Genomic DNA, 21,548 nt, shown 5'->3' on the forward strand with positions numbered 1-21,548 from the left:
TTAGTGGTGTTCATCATCCAACAAGAGGGTGTAGAGTCTAGCATCTATCTATTTATTCTGTTATGTGATCAATGTTGAGAGTGTCCACTAGTGAAAGTATGATCCCTAGGCCTTGTTCCTAAATACTGCTATCACTTCCTTGTTTATTGTTTCTATCGCATCTTTATCGCCTGTAATATTACTACCATCAATCGCACGCCTAGCAAGCACTTTTCCGGCGCCGTTACTACCGCTCATATTCATTCATACCACTTGTATTTCACTATCTCTTCGTCGAACTAGTGCACCTATTAGGTGTGTTGGGGACACAAGAGACTTCTTGCTTTGTGGTTGCGGGGTTGCATGAGAGGGATATCTTTGACCTCTTCCTCCCTGAGTTCGATAAACCTTGGGTGATCCACTTAAGGGAAACTTGCTGCTGTTCTACAAACCTCTGCTCTTGGAGGCCCAACACTGTCTACAAGAATAGAAGCACCCGTAGACATCATAGCCCAAATCCCAGTTCGTTAGAACCAATATGTCCGGATCCCATAGCATTTCTACCACCATATGTTTCCGACATCCGGCTAGCTCAACCATTTTCCGCATCTTCCAGCACCACTCCAGGCCGGATCCCCTCCCTCAAAGAACTTCAAGAAGAACTCGAGGGTCAAGCGAGAATGGCCGCCAAAGTGCAGGAAGCGGAAAACAAGAGGGCTTCCAAGGCTCGGATCCGCGAGGGAGAACGGGGTCAATGGTGGCCCTGTGAAACCACCGATGTGGAGCTTAGAGAGCTCCAGAACGAGGGTATGATCTCCGCCTACTGGAGCTTCATACGCGACACCGACGTCCCCAAGCCCGGAGCCGATGAAGTGGTTATGACCAAAGCTTGGGTGGAGCACGGATTGTCGCTCCCCTGCTCGAAGTTTTTCCTCTCCATTCTCAGCACATATGGGCTCCAGCCTCACAACATCTGCCCAAACTCATACCTCCTCCTCTCCAACTTTGCAACACTTTGCGAAGGTCATCTCGGAATCCGACCGGATGTCAAGTTATGGCAGTTTTTCTTCCGAGTGAAGAAAGAAACGAAGGACAAAGCAATGGTGAACTGCGGGAGCATGACGTTCATGCTCCGACCTGGATGCATGTATCCACCACATGATTCGCACGAATCCGCCCGGTACTGGAATGCCGGATGGTTCTATGAAAAGAACATTTCAGTTCCGAACGTGCATGACGGCCTGCCCAAGTTCGTCAACGAGCCTCCGGAAGAACTCGCGAGCTGGAGCTTCGTTCCCTCACTCGCTCAAACTCCGATCTTGGAGAAAGCGGCGCGGAGAATATCTTGGCTAGTCCATGACGGGCTAACCGGAGCTCAACTCACACTTAGCTGGTTCACCCGGCGGATCCAGCCACTGCGGCATAATGCGCGGTTAATCTGCGCATACACCGGGGCGGACGACCTGCTCCGGGCTACCCGCCACGACCTTTCGGCTGACTCTCTGAAAAGGAGAATCAAAACGCTCGTGAAGATAGGCCGGGGCCAACCGGTCCCAGAATTAATCAAGGATATCTACACAAACGACCAGTGTCCTCCGGTAAGCTCTGTTCCCTTTGTTACTTCAAACTTCACAAGTTTTTGGATATCAATCTTAACTTACATGCTCATTCCCTCCAGCTCGATACTTTGGCGGAGGAAAACTTTCGCACCATTCTTCGTGTTCCTGTCAGCGGCGACGGGGCGGAGGAGGTTCCGGATGACGAAGAAGAGGAAGAGGAACAGGCACCCCGTAAGGCGGCCCCTCGACCTTCGAAGCGTCCCCGCGCCAAAGCTTCCGGCTCAGAAGCCGGAGCCAGCGGCGAGGCCTCCGCCAAAAAGCCCAAAACCGTGAAGCCCCCTCCGCTAAATTCGAAGAAAGCGGAGCAAGCTCGTCTGAAAATGCTGGCAACAGCCGGCAAACGCTCGCGCCCCATCATCCCCGGCGCCCCGTAAGTTTCCGAGTATGGCACATCTCTATTTTGATGAAGTTATTTATGATGTGAACCCCTTCGCTTGCTTGTAGGAATCCAAGTACCGCCGCCACCCGGACCACCAGCCAAGAGCCCATTACCAAATACATGAAAAAGTCTCCGGTACGTTGGTCCCCCTACTCCAGCTCCGCCAAGCACATCTCACACTGCTCCTCAAGCGTCCCCCTCTCAAGGTGATCGTTCTCCCCCTCCTGCCGCCAATGCTCCACCGGAAATTGTTCCGATTAGCAGCGAAAAGGTGGGCGGAGAAGATCCTAAAGACAAAGGACCTGCTCAAGACGAAGCAGGAGTGCAAGGTCAAGGAGAAACTGAAGTCACTTCTTCAGAAAGAGCCGGAGCCGGTGCTGGCGATATTGTCGTGTTTCCGAAGAATTTTGGAGATCCGACTGACCTCACTTCCACCCCCAAGGCATACACGACTAAGTTTTTCAATAAACTTACTGAGGCGGAGAAATGGGAGCTTGAACAAGACTTGCTCAACGCCACGCTGAACAACGCCTGGGGGAAACCTGATGTCGCCACATCGGAGATTCGGGATTTTAAGAAGGACGTCGGCCAGTTCCTCGACAAACTCGTCTGCAAGCAAAAGGTACTCCCCAGTAGCCCCGAAGCATGTAGGCGGAAACGTAGATGCACGTTAGCGCTTAAATGCTTAGACAAATATCACTTCTGGAAAGGTTTTTAAGTTGAAGCAGTAGCCCCCAAGCATGATGGCGGAAAGGTTTCGGCAATAATGCTTTAAAGGAATCCACTGATACAGGCGGAATTTTTACTCCTGCTCTGTCTAAATTTACAGGAACAGCAGGCGCTGCATTACGAGCTGCACAAAAACATTGCCCTTCAGCGCCGCGTTACCTTAAGTCAGGCGGAAAATATCCGGACTCTGAAAGATGCGAATGCAGAACTAAACAAACAACTGGCGGAAGCTCAAGCTTGGTTTCCGCCCTTTGCTCATCACTTACTTCACATTCCGATTTTAACCTGTGTTATTATAGGCGCATCCTCGTCCCTTGTCACAGCCTCCTCGGAACTTGAGAACCTGCGCTCCTCGTACCAAGAATTGGAAACGAAACTAAAGGAGGCGGAACTAAAAAGGGAGCAGGCCAAGAAACAGCTGGCGGAGAAAAACTCCGAGCACGTCAGGGAGAAGGGCGAATTTGTATTGAAAAGAAATGCTGACAGCGAGACCATCAAGAGGCAGCAGAAAGAGCTCAATGGGTTCCAGAAGTATATGGAGACCGCGGAACATCACTGGGACTTGCTCAGCGAGAACATCTTGGGTACTATGCTGGAACCTTGTCTAGATGTTTGCTCCGACCTTTTTCTTATGCTCAAATTGCATACTTATACCCTGATTATCTCGTGCAGAGCCGCTTGGGTATCCGGAAAAGCGTCAGAATTTGTTCCCCCGAGACGACCTCCTTCAACTAGCAGGCGATGATTGCAAAGACACCATCTCCGCCTCCCGGAAGATATGCTACAACTTATCCATCAAGAGGAGTCGTACTTGCAATGTTCGCAAGCTCATACAAAAGATGGACGTTCTTCCGGAGCTGGTGACGGATCTACAAGCATCATCAGCCCGAGGCGCAGCTGCGATGGCCTTGGCCATGTGCTTGGCGCATAACTCGGAGCTTTATCTTGACCAGGTGACCACCGGTGTTCCTCCGGATGCGGATGTCAATGCGCTCCTAGATGCAGTAAACGGCTACGACACCCGCATCGCGCGCAGGATCCGGCATGAGGAATTCTACGACAAGTTCGTGCTTCCTGCAGACGAGCCCCTGGAAGCCGAACTTCAGAAGGAGCGTGACGCGGAAGCACGACCTGCGGAATCCGGCACCCAGTTTACCTGGACCAGCTCCAAGGATGCCCTCCAAGAGGAACCCAAGGATGGCGCTGCAGCTTCGAAGGAAGAAAGTGATGAGGACGTGTCATCTCCGGCAGAGGATGCCGAGGAAGGGGACCCAAAGGCGGCGAGAAACTTCTTCCGGAAAAACAATCATCATTTGGCGGGAGTTGTATAAACTTTCTTATTAAACATTTATGCATGGGCGGAAACAACTTATCCTGCTATCCTTTAATAGTATTTGCATGTTTCGTTTTGTTGGGAAAGCAAGTGCTGATTTCTATGTTTTCCGGCTTACTCGCTTGACCTTCCACGAGCCGGAAGACCTTTAGCCGGAAACGCTCGCCAGCGGCGACGAAGCCCAATGGCAATCCGTCAATAACCGCGGAAACAAGCCCCCAGCCGAGGTGCCGGAAATCGCTACTAGGAATCCACGAGTTCGCAAAAGAAAAAATTTCCATCAGTAAGCTTACGTCCTAAAGGACGATTTTGAGAAATCACAACTTTCATACACGCCTAGGCGGAAATATCCAGCTCTGCGGTTTTAGTCGGAAAAAGCATACACGATCTAAAATGAACAAGTAAAGGAGGTAAAAGACTCAAAGAGTGAACCAAAAGCTTTATTTCATTGATCATGTATGATTGTTACAATGTATGTAATTCTATGCTAAGTGTGGAAAGGACGTAGCTGTGCAATGTTCCAAGGACGCTCTGTTTCGTCGTAGATGTCACCCGGATCCTCCCTTTTGCGTTTCCGGCACCAGTTAGCAGGTCTATCCTTTAGCTCTCGGAAATCGACAAGGTAGTACGATCCATTGTGAAGCACTTTGCTAAGGACGAAGGGTCCTTCCCATGGAGATTGCAACTTGTGATCTTTTACCTGGCGAAGGCGGAGAACCAGGTCTCCGGCCATGAACGAGCGATTCCGGACTCGACGGCTATGATAACGCCGGAGCCTGGCTGGTAAATGGTGGAGCGTTGGTGCTGCTAAGTTCCGAGCTTCTTCGATCGAGGTCCACGAGATAGCATGTCGGCCTCGTCGGCGGTTTCTTCATCATAGGCGGAAACTCGCGGTGAATCGTGGATGATGTTGGAGGGGAGCACGGCTTCGGATCCGTATACCGGGAAGAACGGAGTGAATCCGTTGACCTGTTGGGGGTAGTTCGTAAACTCAACGGGACGGAGTCTAACTCCTCTTGCCCAAGCTCCGAGCTGCGCGGCGCAGCGGTTCTTCAAGGCGTGGTTTTATTCCGGATAAGAGGAGTCCATTGGCTCTTTCGACCTGACCATTGGACTGTGGATGAGCCACTGATGCCAAGTCTAGTCGGATCCCAACGTCATGGCAGTAATCCTTTAATTCTCCTTGAGCGAAATTCGTGCCATTATCTGTGATTATGCTGTGCGGGATGCCGAATCTCGTCACGAGGCTGCAGACAAATTTGAGTGCCGTAGCACCATCGGCCTTTCTCACTGGCTTTGCCTCGATCCACTTCTTGAATTTATCAATAGCGACCAAGAGGTACTCAAAACCGCCAGGAGATGATTTCTTTAACTTACCAACCATATCGAGCCCCCTGACCGCAAACGGCCAGGTGATAGGGATGGTCTTCAGCTCTTGGGCTGGAGCATTTGGTTGAGTAGCATAGTACTGACAACCTCGGCAGGTTTTTACCAACTTGTCGGCATCTTCTTTAGGCTGTGAGCCAGTAAAATCCTAGCCGGAAAGCTTTGGCAACGAGGGACCTGGGAGCGGCATGATGCCCGCAATCCCCTGCGTGGATCTCTCTGAGTATTTCAATGCCATCTTGACTGGAGATGCATTTGAGGAAAACTCCCGTTGCGCTTCGTTTGTAGAGCTGTCTATCAACGATTGTGTAGGATCTTGCTCGTCTGATGATTTGTCGTGCTAGGACCTCGTCCTCCGGCAACTTCTGATCAATGAGATAGTCCAGGAAAGGCTGGGTCCAAGCCGGAATGATAGCCATCACTTCCTTTGCCGGAGATACTGCCACTTCTGGATTTTCCGGGTTAGCGCCCTTTACTGAGGGTATCCGTAGGTGCTCCAGGAAAATGCCAGGCGGAATTTGCTTCCTGCCGGATCCGAGCTTGGATAGCATGTCTGCCGCTGCGTTATCATCTCTCCTGACGTACTTGACTTCGTATCCGAGGAAGCACTTAGCGATCTCGTCAACTTCGTCTCTATAGGCCGCCATGATGGAGTTTCTGGCGTTCCAGGATCCGGCTACTTGTTGTGCCACCAGGTCGGAATCTCCACAACATATAATGTGCTTGATCCCGATTTCCTTAGCGATGCGCAGACCGTGTAGTAGAGCCTCGTATTCCGCCATATTGTTTGTGGCTTCGAAGTGGATCGCGGAACATCTTGCGGTTCTTCTCCGGTAGGGGACTTCAGGGTGACTCCGGCTCCCGAGCCTTGATGCTGCTTGGATCCATCGAAGTGCATGACCCATGTTTACGGTTCCGGCTCCGGACTTGCATCCGGAGCTTCGTCCAATCTCGCGACGAAATCTGCCAAGACTTGGGATTTAACCGCGAGTCCTAGGTTTGTAAGCGATGTCGAAGGCGGATAATTCGATGCCCCATTTAGCCGTACGTCTGTTGCGTCGGCGTTGTTGAGAATCATCGACAGTGGAGCCTTGCTCACAACTCATTCTTGGGTGCTCTTGGAAGTAATGTCTCAGCTTCCAGGCTGCCTAGGAACACTCCATAAGCTAGCTTCGAAAGTGAGGGTATCTTTGCTTTGACTCCGTCGATACCTCGCTAATGTAATAGACTGGTCTTTGGACGTCATATTCATAACCTTCTTCCTTTCGCTCCACCACGATGACGAGACTGATGACTTTGTTGGTAGCTGCCAGGTAAAGGAGCATTGGCTCTGACTCTGCTGGGGCTGCCAAGATAGGTGGGGAGGTGAGTATTTCCTTCCACCCCCGAAGAGCTGCGTCAGCTGCGTCGTCCCAGACGAATTTGTCTGTTTTCTTCAGCAGCTTGTACAAGTTAGGTGGACCTGCCAAAGATGACGTGGTAGGAGCTCTTGAAGGGCACGACCTCAAACGTGATCATTTCTTGGCGGAAGTTATTTGCGTCGCCGAAAGCCACGGGAAGTCTGATGCTGCCCAAGGAATTTGCCTTTTTACCCGGAACCACACCATGAAATTCAGTGGTGCTGTGTTTTAGCTGTTCCTTGGTAAGGTTCATCCGCTCCAAAGTTTCCAGGTACATTATGTTTAGGCTGGCTCCTCCATCCATGCGGCACTTGGAGAAATCATACCCGTCGATGCGGGGACTTACAACCAAGGCGTATCACTTTTTCGGAATGACAGTAGGGTGATCCTTTCATCAAACGTACACGGAGTTTCCGACCACCGACGTCTTGCGGCACGGCGGGAACTGTGGCGTTCAGGATCCGGAGAGCTGATTTGCTTGCACGGACTGTTGGAGTTCCGAGGAAGGTGTGGTATGCGCCCGCACTCTTTTTGTCGAATGGGTTAGGTTTAGCTGCGGATCCGGCTTTGGGATCCGGCGAAGCGTCATCCTCGTCCATCGCCTCGGAACTGTCTTCATCCTTGTCCTTGTTCTTGCCCTTGCCTCCTTTGCCTCGTGGGCGGTGCTTCCGGGCTCGCTTGTATCCTGCTTCCGGGTCAGATTTTAGGTCATTGACCCACTTGCAGTTGCGATTTGTGTGAGTGGACTTCCCTGTAGCCGGATCCAGGTGGGCCAGGCAAGGCATGTCTCTGTACTCTTCATAAGTTTGGGGGGCGCGGGTTCCGGCGGCAGTGACCTCATCGCCACGCTGCTGGCCCCTTCCAGCTCCACCACCGCGGCCGCGGCCTCTTCCGCCTCCTTGGCCTCCGCGCTGGAAGGCCATGGCGATCAAGTCGGATCCACCGCTCTTTTGGTCATCAGGGTTTTTCCGCTTGGTGCCGCTACTGCTGCCGTTATCACGGTTCTTCTTTTGCTGGTGCAGGGGGATTGCTGTAGTTGCTAGATCTCCGCTCGCGTCGTCATCGGCGCGTATGATCACTGGCGATGGTGATCATGTCATCCAAAGTCAGCTTATTTGCATTGACCAAGCAGGTCAGCTTGTGCCGCAGCAGTCCTCCTCGCTGCAGGCCGCCAATGAAGGCGTGCATTGCTGTGCGGTTGTCAACGTTCTCGCACTCGTTTCTGCATGCCAACCATCGGGTGAGGAAATTCCTCGATGTTTCACCCTTCTTCTGGATACATGCCTGCAGGTCGCTTGTTGTGGCATGTCTCTTGTAGGTGCCCCTGAAGTGTTTCTCGAAAGCGTTCTTCAGGTCAAACCAGCAAAAGATGGAGTTCTTCTCGAGGTCGCTGAGCCAGATCCGGGCTGGACCTACAAGGTACGAGCCGAAGCATGCGGCGAGCGATGTTAGGGGTTCCTCCGCGAAGGTTACACCATTATAGTAATCCTCAATCCAGGTATCCGGCCTTTCAGGTGCCATCATAATTCTTCAGGTTTCCGGGTAGCTTGAGGTTCATCCTTGGCTTTGGTTCCTCTCGAATCATCCTGCCAAAGCATTTTAGGCCAATGTAGTCAGATCTGTACTCATTGAGGCGTTCTCGGGCATCGCGTGGGCCGCCGCCTGGGGTTTTTGAGCGGGAGCGGGATCTTTGGCCACCGCCTCCGCCTCCGCCTCCGCCGCTAGGTGGCGGTGAAGAGGACCTGCGAGGGGCCTGTAAGATTTTTTGCTTCCGCCTTCTGAATCCCGGCGGTCTTCCCGAGGCTCGCTCCGGCTTCGGTGGCTACCTTCACCTTGGTGATAGTCTCCTCCGTCGTTCCGGCTTCGGCGAGGCTCTGGCTCACGCTCCGCGTTCCGGCTCCTCCTAGGCTCCGGCTCGCGATCATTATTCCGGCTCCGACGTGGTTCCGGCGTACGCGCCCTGGTCCTTGGCGGCGGCATATTGTCGCGGATGTTAATTCCACCAGCCCCATGGGGCCTGGTGTTTCCGGCTGGACTGCGGCGGCGAGGTGGTGGGGGACGCGGGTACCCGTTAGGCGGAGGTGACGGATCCCGGTACTTATTCCTACCAGTGTACATTGCATCCTTTCCCTTCTTCGGATCTGACGGAGGCGTCTTCGACGGCACGGGGATTGGATTCGGGTGCTCCCTTGCTTTTCTTCGCGCTCCGTGGATCCGGTGCGCGATTCATCATCGGGGTGGCGATTGATACGGGCGTCATGCACGCGCGGTGGATACACGGTGATCCGGATTGGATTCCAACCTGCGCGAAGTATCGGCCTTACTCTGCTGCTGCATTGCGAAGCAACGAGCTTGCGGACGTAATCAATATCAATTTCCTCGTCCTTTTTGTTCGGTATTTCCGCCGCTTTCGCATGTTATCCTTTGGAGTTGCGAGCGGCTGCTGTTCGACGGGGGTTGCGAAGTTGATCTCGCGGGGAGGGATTGCTTCTCCGATGATTCTATCGGCCTCCGCTGTGCGTAGGTCATTTTCACCTCCCACTCTTTTCTCATACTCTTGACTTGCTCGAGTGTTGCGGTGATTTCGCGGTCCTGTCTTTCGAAACGGTCCATGAGATGTGCAGCTTCTTCCCTCTCATCCAATATAGCAGCTGCGGTATTGGCAAACTTCTTGGCTGTGGCCAGCATCTCCTTTCTGGTGGCCTCTAAAGCCTCCGGATCTGCGGCGTCGCCAGGAGTTATTGGCTTGTTGAGGACGTCTGACTTTGCGACCAAATCCATGCGTGCTTGTGCAACTATTTCTTCCGGAGACAGGACATCCTCGTATGGTAGTCCCCGATCTAGCGGAGATCCTACATTGGACGGTCCCGGATCGGAGGCGGTGTTTTCATCTTCGGGTTCCTGCTGATCCAGCTGTGCCACGGTTGCGAGAACCTGCATGGGCTGGGCGGACTCAACGTCGGGTTGTTACCGTATTCGTATTCTTTTATCTTCCGATCGAACTCTTCGGTGTCCATGGAATCCCCGGACATTGGGCTTAGGTTGCCGAGGATTGATTCCTCAGGGTTTCCGGCACCCTCTGGACCCGGACCGTCGCTTTCTCCGACAGCCTCCTGCTGATCCGGAGCGACAGCGTTTTCCGGCGCCTCATCCTGCACGGGGCCAGCTCCGACTTCTTGAGGGGCGGCTCCGGCGGTATGGGCTATGAAGTGCACGAAGTGACACCTTTGCTTCTCTAACACCTGGGAGACCCAGGCGGATCTGCATTGGTCTTCCACCGTTATTTCCTGCTCAGGGGCGGATTGGGTGGGTTTTGATTTTTCCAGATCTAAGGCGGAATCTTCCTTAGGAAATTCCTGCGACTCAGATCGGATCTTCGCGACTGCGTCCTGCTCAGCGGTGGTCGCGTCAGCGTTACTTACCAGCGCGTTCCCGTCGGAATCGACGGTTTCGCCGATGAAGATGTGGATGCCGCCGATTGGGACGATGGAGAGCTTGATGGGGTTAGTCTTAGCCGGAATCCAGCACTCATCCGGAGGGACGATCGGAAGATTTCCGGTGTAAAGAACACGCCCCACCGCGATCGTGTCGTCGTAGCTTCCCATGGCGGAACCCTCCCGGTTCCGGCCTCCAAACGCCGCAGGCCCCACGGTGGGCGCCAACTGTCGTTGCCTATTCGACGGTGCCTCGGAGGAGGGATCCTCACGAGGGGGAGAAGAAGTAGGGGCCATAGGGCGGAGTGCACATGGGACGGTGGTTCGCGATTTACCCAGCTCGGAACACCGCACGATGACGGGGCCTCTCGCTGCTTATGCAGGAATTATACGGGCGCTTTCGCGTTGTTAAAATGAGTTGTGGTTGTGCCTCTAGGGCTCCCGGGATCCGGCTTATAAAGACGCACGGATCTAGGGTTTACATGGAGAGTCCTAGCCGGAATACAAGTTGCCTAACTACGGTACAATGTCTTGCCGTGTACGTCAAGGATCCGCCTTCCTCCAAATACGTGCCGGATCCGGATACTTCATGGGCTGTCACGGATCCGGCCTCCTTCGTAGGTCGGTTGAGATCCGGCTTCCTGTTCCTGGGCTGGACTTCATCCTTCAGGATCTACGGCAACTGGGCCGCCCGATGGGCCACATGCCTCACCACCAACTATGGGCCACCCGGGCTTGCCGGATCTAGGCCATGCCGTTGATATACCCATAAAGTATACCCACAACACTAATAGAAGAACAACTATACATAGACGGCTTACTCGTGGCACATTAACAGTGTGGTGCGCCATGGCCATATAGCCGTGGCGCACGTGTATGTGGTGTGCCACGCCAATCTAACTAGTCGTCGTGCAGGTCCAAGCGGTCCGCCACACCTATTCCCCGGCATAGCTGGCAGGTCCACCCACCCATAGCTGTGGCATACCCCAATGCGCCACGGGTATCGTTCGTACCCATGACGCACCAAATACAGGTGCGCCACGACTACACAAAAATTCAAATTCAAAATTTGGGGTCAGCATAGATGTGGTGCATGTGATGCTGGTGCGCGACACCTAACTTGCCACGGTTAGGTCCCCCTAGATCGCCTTTTCAGTTTCTAAAAAAAATCGAGATGTCCATGTGTTATGAGTTCTAGTTGTTAGAAAATTGCAAACATAAATTTCGACATATTTTGCAAAATAACGCTATGTTTTGGTAAAATAGCTCTGAATTTTGCATAGACCTCCAATGAAAAAGAAAGTTATATGAAAATGTATCTACAGAAATAGTTACATCCGTACAAAACTCAAGTGATCATTCCATGTTACTGCTACTAAGAATGCAAGTTGACTGCTATTACCATTATTGGTAAAAGTAAAATTGACTACTGAGGCAGAGATAAAGGACCATCTGCTCTCTCCCTAGCCAAGTAATCATCAAGAACTGAATCTACAGTCAAGGGATAAGATGCTAAATCTTCTAGTGTAAAATTATAGGTGTAGTTATATACATGAATGTATTCAGAACAGATAAATCCATCAAGTGCTTTAGTGTTTACATTATGTAAAGGGAGTTTAAGCAACAACGGTAATAAGCAACGAGGCAATAATGTTATAGCGAGGCTAGCAGAAGAAAAAAACAATTCAAGCATCCCAATCATTGTCTAGATGAAAGTTAGAAGGTGCAACAGCAGGAGACAATATGTTTCATGGGTGAAAAGAATCCAGATGATTATTGATACAATAATAACACCATAGACAGATTGTTAGCCTTGTGTGTCCTTGATCTTCATATAAGAAATGTATAACCCGAAACACAAGTGTATACAACAAATAAAGTATAGGTATGTATGGGGGCACACAAACATCTAATTCTTCACTCTTCAGCAATATAGACTAGGATATGACATAAGGATATTTGATAAATGCGTGGCGAGACATCTCCACAAGGCGAGCCCAGGTGCGGTCGATCATATAGGATTTCTATGGTATTGAGGTGTGCCCTTTTCATTCGCCGAAGTCGACCTTATATAGGTACAACGGGCAAAAAAAGCCGCTATTAGGAAAAAAATTATGTCGACCCGCTAGACATACCTAATAAAACCAGACGGGGGCAGTTTCCCCAAACACACCGCCTCTAACCGCTCGTAAAAGAGATCGATCTAGGCGACAACTCTGCTCCCGACTAGGTCGGCCAAGTCGCCGGTCCCTGCCTCCTCCGTCGGCCGCTCCAACAACGGGAGGGGGTGGGGACTCGGGAGTGACTTCTCCGGCCGGTAGTTTGGTGGGTAAGTGTTTTCTTGGGGCGTTGTTCTATGGAGGAGACTGCGGCGCGTTGGAATAATTTGCCTATGCTCTTTCTCCATCCCGACGTAGCTCCAACCAGTGGCGTCAATGGGCAGGTGGCCTGGTCTTCTCGCCGGTCTTTGGATCTGGTGAGATTCGTGTCTAGTGACTAGCGTTCGGCACTCTCGCGAGTGACGGTTGCGTTGGCTGCTGCAGTTGTGTGTGGTGTCTTGCAGTTGGGTGTGAGGATGACGGCAGGCGGCGGCGTTCGTCTTCTTCGACTGAGTCTAGTGAAGATGGCGACGTTGGGATCTGGTGACCACCGGGAAGATCCCGGCCGACATGCCACAAAGTCTCGAGCTCGTTCTCTACGACGACTTGGTTCATCGGCTCAAAAAACATCTTTGAAATGATGGTGCTCTCCCAGATCTAGATCTGGCGGTTGTTCGCCTCTTTTTCCGGTGTTACCATGGTGACGGTGGAGGAAGATGGACGTGGTTTCGGCGAGGCACATGTTTCTGCAAGAGTGAACTTGTAGTTTTACTTCTTGTAAGTTTACTTGTACAAAGTTGTTTAACACAAATATTTGTCTTATGTGGTAACTATATGTATAATCTCTTTAAACAGATTGTCTAATAAAATACTCCGTATATGATTACATAAAACAAACAAGACGGGGAGATCCTATACAAACGATTTAATGTCTGCGGACGCGGGCAGTCATTTTTAACGTTCGTTTCCCGTCGGCCCGTAGTTCATGGACCTGCACCAATTAGCCTTTTTTTATCTTTCCCCAGTACCGACGAAGGAGACATTGACCTTTTCCTGGTCAACCAAGGTCCCGTCAACGAACAGTGATCGCGGTAGTGGGCCATGGCCACTGCCACCTCCGCCGCCTTCTCCTCCACCGCCATTCCCCGACCTCGCCGTCGTTCAATCCCCGCCGCCACCTTCCGCTCCTCCTCCCCATGTCTGATCCCCTCCCGGCTTCTCCGCCCGGTCTTCCTCTACTCGCCGCGCGCCATACCCCTCCAGCAGCAGCAGAGACGGCGGCGGGGCCGTCGCGATCCTAGGCTCGGCTCGTTCCCCGCACTGCTCAGCGGAGCTGAAGAAAGAGATGGCTTCGGCTGCTACGAGGCCGGGAGGTCGGAGACGCCCTTCTCCGCCGCGGGCTTCTTCGGAAGGCTCGCCTTCTCATGGCTCGACCCCCTCATCACCACCACCAACGGCCGCCACGCCCCCCTCGCCGCCGGCGACGTCCCGAAGCTGGGCGCCGCGGACCGTGCCGAGACCCAGTACACCGCGTTCTCCTCCGCCCTCGCCGCCGCCGCCACCTCCATCCACGACCACCATCACCCTCGCCCCGCCGCGATCCTCCGCGCGATCGTCTCCTGCCACAGCGCGGAGATCGCCGCCTCCGCCCTGTACGCCCTCCTCAAGGTGCTCGCCCTCTCCGCGGGGCCGCCGCTCCTCAAGGCATTCGTCCACGCATCCGCCTCGTCTCCTCCGGCCGCGCGGCGCGAGCGGTGCTGCCTGCTGGCCCTGGCGCTGTTCCTCGCCAAGTGCGTCGAGTCGGTCTCGCAGCGGCAGTGGTACTTCCGCTCCCGCCGGGCGGGGATCCAGGTGACCTCGCTCCTCTCCGCCGCGATCTACCGGAAGCAGCAGAGACTACCCTCACCAGCCACGACGAACCACTCCCCCGGGCAGATCCTCAGCTACCTGACGGTGGACGCGCGCCGGATCGGGGACCTGTTCCCCTTCAGGCTGCACCAGGCATGGGCCACGGTCCTCCAGCTCGCCGTCGCGCTGGCCGTGCTCCACGACGCCGTCGGCGCGGCGGCGATCGCGTCCGTCGCCGTGATCCTGCTCACCGTGGCCGTCAACGCGCCGCTAGCCAGGCACCAGCAGAGCGTGCAGAGCGAGCTGATGAGAGCGCAGGACATGAGACTGAATGCCGTGTCGGAGTCCATTGCCAACATGAAAGCTTTGAAGGTCTACGCGTGGGAGAACCATTTCAGGGAGGTGATCAGAGGTCTCCGGGAGTCGGAGCTCCGCTGGCTGTCGGCGTTCCAGACGGGGAGAGCGTACACCAGCGTCGTGTTCTGGGCGTCGCCGGCGCTTGTCTCTGCTGCAACGTTCACGGCCTGCTGGTTTCTGAGGATCCCGCTGGATGCTAGCAATGTTTTCGCGTTCGTCGCCGCACTGCGGCTCGTGCAGGACCCGATTAACCGGATGCCTGATGTCATCGGAGCCATCATCCAGGGAAGAGCATCGTTGTCTCGGATCGCTGAGTTCCTTGGCGTGCCTGAGCTGCAGGATGTTCGGCATGGGCAGGAGCGATCCGGTGAACACGGTCAGTGCTATGTGTTGATCAGGTCTGGAAATTTCTCATGGGAGAATAATTCAGATAGACCAAGCCTGAGGAACATAGATTTGGAGGTGAAATCTGGAGAGAAGGTAGCGATATGCGGCGAGGTTGGGTCTGGGAAGTCGACTCTTTTAGGAGCTATTTTTGGGGATGTCCCCAGGACAGAGGGCAAGGTATGTTTATACACCATTAATTTGCTGCTAAATAAGTATGGTTGCTAATGAAACCATATGATTTACGGTGCGGGTTAGATGACAATGATTTTTCTGTTCTATGGAAATTAGTATCATTCAGTAATAAAGGGCATGCAATGCCATGCTTATCTCTATATCTTCTTGCAGATCGAAGTCTGTGGGAAAATAGCGTACGTGTCCCAGAATGCATGGATCCAGAAAGGAACCGTGAGGGACAATATCCTCTTTGGGTCCACCATGGACATGCAAAGGTACGAAGAGGCTCTTCACCGATGTTCCTTGATCAAAGATCTTGAAATGTTGCCATCTGGTGATCTCACTCAAATTGGGGAGAAAGGAGTTAATCTTAGTGGAGGACAGAAGCAACGTGTTCAGTTAGCTCGAGCGTTGTATCAAGATGCGGATGTCTATCTGCTTGATGACCCTTTCAGTTCTGTTGATGTGCACACGGCCACAAGCCTCTTTAATGTATGTGCATCCATTGTTTTATTTGACCAGTTGCATGTGTTTCCATGTTCTCTGATGTTGCAGCTCTGTTGCAGGATTATGTTATTGGAGGCTTAGCAAGAAAGACTGTTGTGTTAATAACTCATAAAGTGGAGTTTTTACCTGCATTTGATTCCATCCAAGTAAGTATTATATGTACATTGTTCTATGGTTAGTATTTCAAAGGGGCTGTATTTTATTGTTTATGTTCAGTAGCTAACTGCTTGGTGTATATTTTCACTCACTTATGGTACATTAGTTTCTTCTTTCATCATGGTGCATAGCTGGATTATTGACCTCATGTATAGGTTGTTTACAATGGTGTAAGGTGTAATAAGATTGGCGTATGTTTCAGTAGGAATTTTGTCTCATTTTGTCGGTGAAAGTTCTGAATTTGCAGGAGCTATTTCACTGATTATCCAAATCCATATATACTTATATATTACTTAAAATCAGTAGTGGTTAGTAACACTTTCCTGCTGGCAGCTAATGTGTGACGGAGAGATAAAGCTTGCTGGTTCTTACAAAGAATTACTATCAACTTCAAAGGAATTTCGGGAACTTGTACATGCACACAAAGATGGCGCCAACTTTTCAAATGTTATGTCCATGGCCAATGATGAAAGGACCAATGGCAAGCCTACAGCGAAGATCAGCTGCATCCATATTAGTAGTAGAGAAGATGAGGCCATGAAGCACTCAGAAGAGGATCAATTGATGAAGAGAGAAGATGAAGAGATTGGTTACACTAGCTTGGGGCCTTATTTACAGTACTTGTTCCAGAACAAGGGCTATGTGTATGCTTCTCTTGTTGCGGTCACAAACTTACTTTTCATATCTGGACAAGTTGCCCAAAACTCATGGCTTGCTGCCAATGTGCAAAACCCTCATGTGAGCACACTGCGTCTGGCTACGGTCTATGTCGCAATTGGAGCTGGTTCAATCATTTTCTTGCTTTTGAGAGCTCTAGCAGCAGTAGGCCTTGGCCTTCAAACATCGGAATCTCTATTTTCCAATTTACTTACCACTTTGTTCCGTGCCCCCATATCCTTTTTTGACTCCACTCCGCGTGGAAGGCTACTTAGCCGGGTAAGCAAGTGCGTATGAATTACGATAAAAGGATCAAAGTTTTCTTTTCAACCTTTGTGATTTTCAATGCTAAACCTTGTTTGGCTGCAGGTGTCTTCGGACTTGAGCATTATCGACCTTGACATTCCATTTAGTTTTGCTTTCAGCATCAGTGCCACCATGAATGCATATGGTAATCTGGGCGTGTTGGTGTTTGCCACTTGGCAAGTTTTGCTTGTCTCTGTTCCAGTCCTCCTCCTGGCTGCTAAGCTGCAGGTACTTCACATATGACTTGTTCTCTCCGTGCATGTAAATTAGTCAGTTAAGCTTGGTAGTGGCACTGAGCTATGGCTGGTTCTGCAGAGGCTCTACTTAACCTTCGCAAAGGAAATGATGATGATCAACGGCACCACGAAATCTCTTATCGCCAATCACCTGGGAGAATCAATTTCAGGAGCAAGCGTAATAAGGGCCTTTGGGCAAGAAGATCGCTTTTTCGCTAAAATGTTGGAGCTCGTTGATAACAATGCGAGCCCATGTTTCCATAATTTTGCAGCAACTGAATGGCTTACTCTACGCCTGGAGATCATGAGTGCCGCTATCCTTTCGTCTTCTGCCTTTGCCATTGCTCTTCTTCCCCAGGGGACTTTTACCGCAGGTAAGATGCACTTCTGAACTACTTAGCAGCTACCTTGTCTCATTTTGGAGTATCCTGATGTATGTTGCTGTAGTTCTGTATCTCCTTGGATCTCAAATTTTGCAAAGGCTGCACCGCATGCTTGTCCTTTAATATGGCATCTTTTCGATTCCACAGGAACTGTAGGAATGGTTCTGTCTTACGGTCTATCACTCAATATGTTATTGGTTTTCTCTGTCCAAAGCCAGTGTTCTCTTGCAAACCAAATCGTCTCTGTCGAAAGATTTAGCCAATACATGAATGCTGCAAAAGAGGCACCAGATATCATCGAAGATAATCGCCCACCAGACTGCTGGCCGGCCACGGGTAAGATTCAACTCGTGGACTTGAAGGTACCTGAAAACTCACCTAATTTCATTTTCCAGTTTGGTCCACTATTGGACTTACCAATATATATACATGTGGACAGATTAAATATAGTCAAGATTCTCCATTCATTCTGCACGGGATCACTTGCACATTTGGAGGAGGGGACAAGATCGGGGTAGTTGGGCGCACCGGAAGCGGCAAGACAACTTTGATAAACGCATTGTTCCGACTTGTTGAGCCATCTGGAGGGAAAATAATAATCGATGGGCAAGATATTACAAGAATTGGGTTGCATGACTTGCGGTCGCGCATCGGTCTTATCCCGCAGGATCCAACACTTTTTCATGGTTCCATACGCTATAACTTGGATCCTCTAGGCCAGTTCTCAGATGAACAGCTATGGGAGGTAAGGACGGAACAGATGATCTCCATAGACTTTATTAGTTGTTCCTTGTTGTAACAAAGTTATTACCTCTGTTTTTAAGGCTCTTGGAAAGTGCCAGCTAATTCAAATTGTTCAAGATAAGAAGCAAGGTTTGGATTCACTGAGTAAGTGTTACTTTATTTTTCTAACTGTTGCTTTCAGTTAACTGAGTTTGCTTAGGCGCCACACTGTTTAATTGATAATTAAGCCTGACAAAACCTGACAGTCATGGACTCAGGCTCAAACTGGAGCATGGGCCAGAGGCAGCTGCTCTGCCTGTGCCGCATGCTCTTGCGGCGGCACCAGATCCTGGTCCTTGACGAGGCCACAGCATCCATCGACAACTTGACGGACACCATCATCCAGAGGACTATCAGGACAGAGTTCGCCGACCGCACCGTCATCACGGTCGCCCACCGGATTCCGACGGTGATGGATTGTGACATGGTGTTCGCCATCAGTGACGGTATATATGCCAATTAATGATCTTTACAAGCTTGCTTTTAAAAGGATTAAATGATTGTTGGATGTATTTAGAGGAGAACGTGTTGATTCTTCTGATCTGTATAGGTGAGGTGGTGGAGTACGAGGAGCCTGGGAAGCTGATGCAGAGAGAAGGGTCGCTGTTCAGGGAACTCGTCAGGGAGTACTGCTCTCAATCTCAGCATGCAAACTGACTGACAGCCTGCGAGGTACATAAGTATATATATTTATTGAATAGGGATAAATGGTTTTTTATGTGATTATTGATGAATCCAACAGATCAATTTTTGTATTCCCTCCTCCCCAAAATAAGTGACTCAACTTTGTCTAAATACGGATGTATCTCGAGTTTTCGACCCATTTTAGGCTTAGGTATACCCGTATCTAGACAAAGTTGAGTCACTTTGGGATGGTGGAAGTAGGTCTGTCTGATTCTTAGCTGAGTGAGCACGAAAAGGTTGCGACTAATTAAAAAATCAGCGGATGAGCCAAGCATATGCAGTGACTGCAAAATCATTATTTCCTAACTCCACCTCAGCTTTCAGAGTTCAGGCTTTGACTTTTGAGTCCAGCAGCTGGTCCATACATACATACTCCATACAACCGTGCGCTGGGCACCGGTGAGCCTATTTGACTTTCTGGCTGTCCACAGCCCAGAATATACATGCTGATCCTTTTTTACCTTTTTCCTACATAATGCGAAGGATAGCCAGAATGTCGGGAGGCGGTCGCCCTCGTACACGACATCAACGCCCGACGAGTTAAGGTGGCAAGTGATTGCTATAATGTTATAAACAGTTTGAAACAGGGGACGATGTGAGTCTATGCGCACATCACCTAGGAGATTGGGAGTCCAAATGTGACTTTGAAGAGGTGTGTTTCTGCCACGAGAGGAGTTTGAATAAAGAGGCTCATAGTTTGGCTAGGAGTAGTGTGCTCGACGAAGCGAGGTCGCCAAGTTTGGTTCTCAGCGCCACCTGAAGGCGTTTGTATCCCTATGTATGTTGAGTTTCAGTAAAGGTGGCCAAACCCTAAAAAAACATAAATGCAAAGGACAATGCTTCCCTTTGGCGGCATTGCGTTTATGGAAACAGTTTTCAACGAAGAGGTTACACCACGACATGGCTCAACAATTATTACTTTGGCAATTAATTTTCAAGTTTAATCTTAATTGTACTTTGCTTATGATGGTATTGTGCTTTATGCACTGTTTATTCCTATTATAATCAACATGATTGATTGTGCTCCAAAAGTTAGGAATCCATCAAATTTCATGTCGAATTATAACACTCAAATCGAACCCAATTTGTTAAGTTAATGAAACTTATATCCTTTCAATACTATTTTCAAAATGTTTTGAATGTCCTCAGGTTTTCATATGCATAAATGTAATGTACACATTGCCATCCCTAGCCATTTCGAGTATCTAAACTACGTGATCTGACATGTTGTTCTTGTAGAAACAATGACACAGCAGGGGAACTCTTTACGCATAGTTAGGCCATATACTATGTTGAATCGATTCATTGAAAAAGCTGTCAGGATTTGGAATCGCTCTAGTTTTGCTGCTATGTGTAGCATCGCTTCACATGCAGATATGGACCTACAACACAGTGAAAAAATCATTTTCTATGTTGCTCTTTTCTTCACTTCTACTCACGAGCCACCCCTCTCTCTCTTTGCTGTCCACTTGGAATCATTACTTTAATAGCTATGAACCGAACCAACTTTGTGATGCGCTTTTGTTGTCAGATCTTTTGGTGCGATGCTCCACTATGTGTGGAACCGGTTCCAAAGCCTCTATGAATCGCTTTGAGACCACATAGTGCATGGTCTTACAACACAATATGAGTAGAGGTTTGTAAGGCGGCCTTATAGCAAAGGTTGTTGTACACGAAGAAACATTGGCACAACAATGTTTTTTTTTAATAAGCTAGCTCGGTCTCCTTGATGGTGTGCGACTTAGCCCTATGTTAGGAAGGCGGTGTACTAGGCTCCCCGAACCTGTCTCCGAACACTAATACCTCCCATTGAATTCGTTCAAGTGAGAGTGAATGTAGTACATGTCCATGGGGCTATTTTTAACCTATGGATCCTTGCCAAATGACCAAGGCTACTCTTGAGATGGTAGGTGAGAGCATTAGTGGGGGTAACCTTTGGTCCAAGGGTTCATGGTGATTAGGGAGACGGTGTGGTGCATGTTCTATGGGGAACTATCCCACAAATCCCTTCACACAGTGACTTCTTTCCATGGGCCTTCATATTTTGACTTCTTATTTATATTCCTTGATTCTTTGACTTGTTAACCATCACTCTTTGCTTGGACTTTCTTTGAGTTGTCTTGACGTTGTCAATTTTCTTTCAGCTCAGATAAGATTGTTTATTCCCACAACACACACAAGCGCAACCCTCGTACTTTCGAAAGACAGAACTGACATGGAGCAGCTATTTGTGTTCGCAAACGAGGACCTGCGGCAGTGAAACTTAGCACATGCAGGTAGAAGAAGAAGCAGAGCTACGGACATTACAGAGCAGTGGTATTGATTCTTGTGTGGCGTGAGTGGGTGGCCAGGCCACATATCTGTTGAACCTTTGCTTTTCTTAATGAAAAAGATAAGCAACCATTGGAAAAAAAAACACAATCTATTGTTGGGTGTAGTCATCAAGGTCAATTTGCTCCCAAATCGACGGAATGTTTCTCATCGAAAGGTCGAGGCACATAGTGTGAGCCACAAAGAACCTTTTTAAAGAATATAAGCCGACCTGGCTTATGGATTTATACCAACTATCTAGCAATTCCTAAAGTTTCGGGTGAAATGGAAATTGCTATTCTTTCTACTTCTCGAGGGACAATGACAGATCGAGAGGCTCGACTAAACATAATTGGAATGGAGGACGGTTAGGCGGAGATCTGCATCGGTGGGGATAGGGGA

The 21,548-nt window shown here is 50.2% G+C and overlaps 1 protein-coding gene across 1 annotated transcript; it reads left to right on the plus strand.

Annotated features, from left to right (window-relative positions):
• Positions 1-13,459: 13,459 nt before the first annotated feature.
• LOC124673165 (ABC transporter C family member 10-like) lies at positions 13,460-21,188 on the plus strand. Its single transcript, XM_047209291.1, has 12 exons — positions 13,460-15,127; positions 15,296-15,616; positions 15,691-15,777; positions 16,121-16,723; positions 16,814-16,978; positions 17,066-17,360; positions 17,517-17,731; positions 17,809-18,114; positions 18,194-18,257; positions 18,359-18,598; positions 18,703-18,824; positions 20,981-21,188. Exons 1-11 carry the CDS (start codon positions 13,460-13,462, stop codon positions 18,807-18,809), a joined length of 4,071 nt encoding a protein of 1,356 aa, XP_047065247.1. The 3' UTR covers positions 18,810-18,824; positions 20,981-21,188.
• The last annotated feature ends 360 nt before the right edge of the window (positions 21,189-21,548 follow it).

The sequence above is a fragment of the Lolium rigidum genome, chromosome 7 (assembly GCF_022539505.1).
Source record: "Lolium rigidum isolate FL_2022 chromosome 7, APGP_CSIRO_Lrig_0.1, whole genome shotgun sequence".
Taxonomy (NCBI): Eukaryota; Viridiplantae; Streptophyta; class Magnoliopsida; order Poales; family Poaceae; genus Lolium; species Lolium rigidum.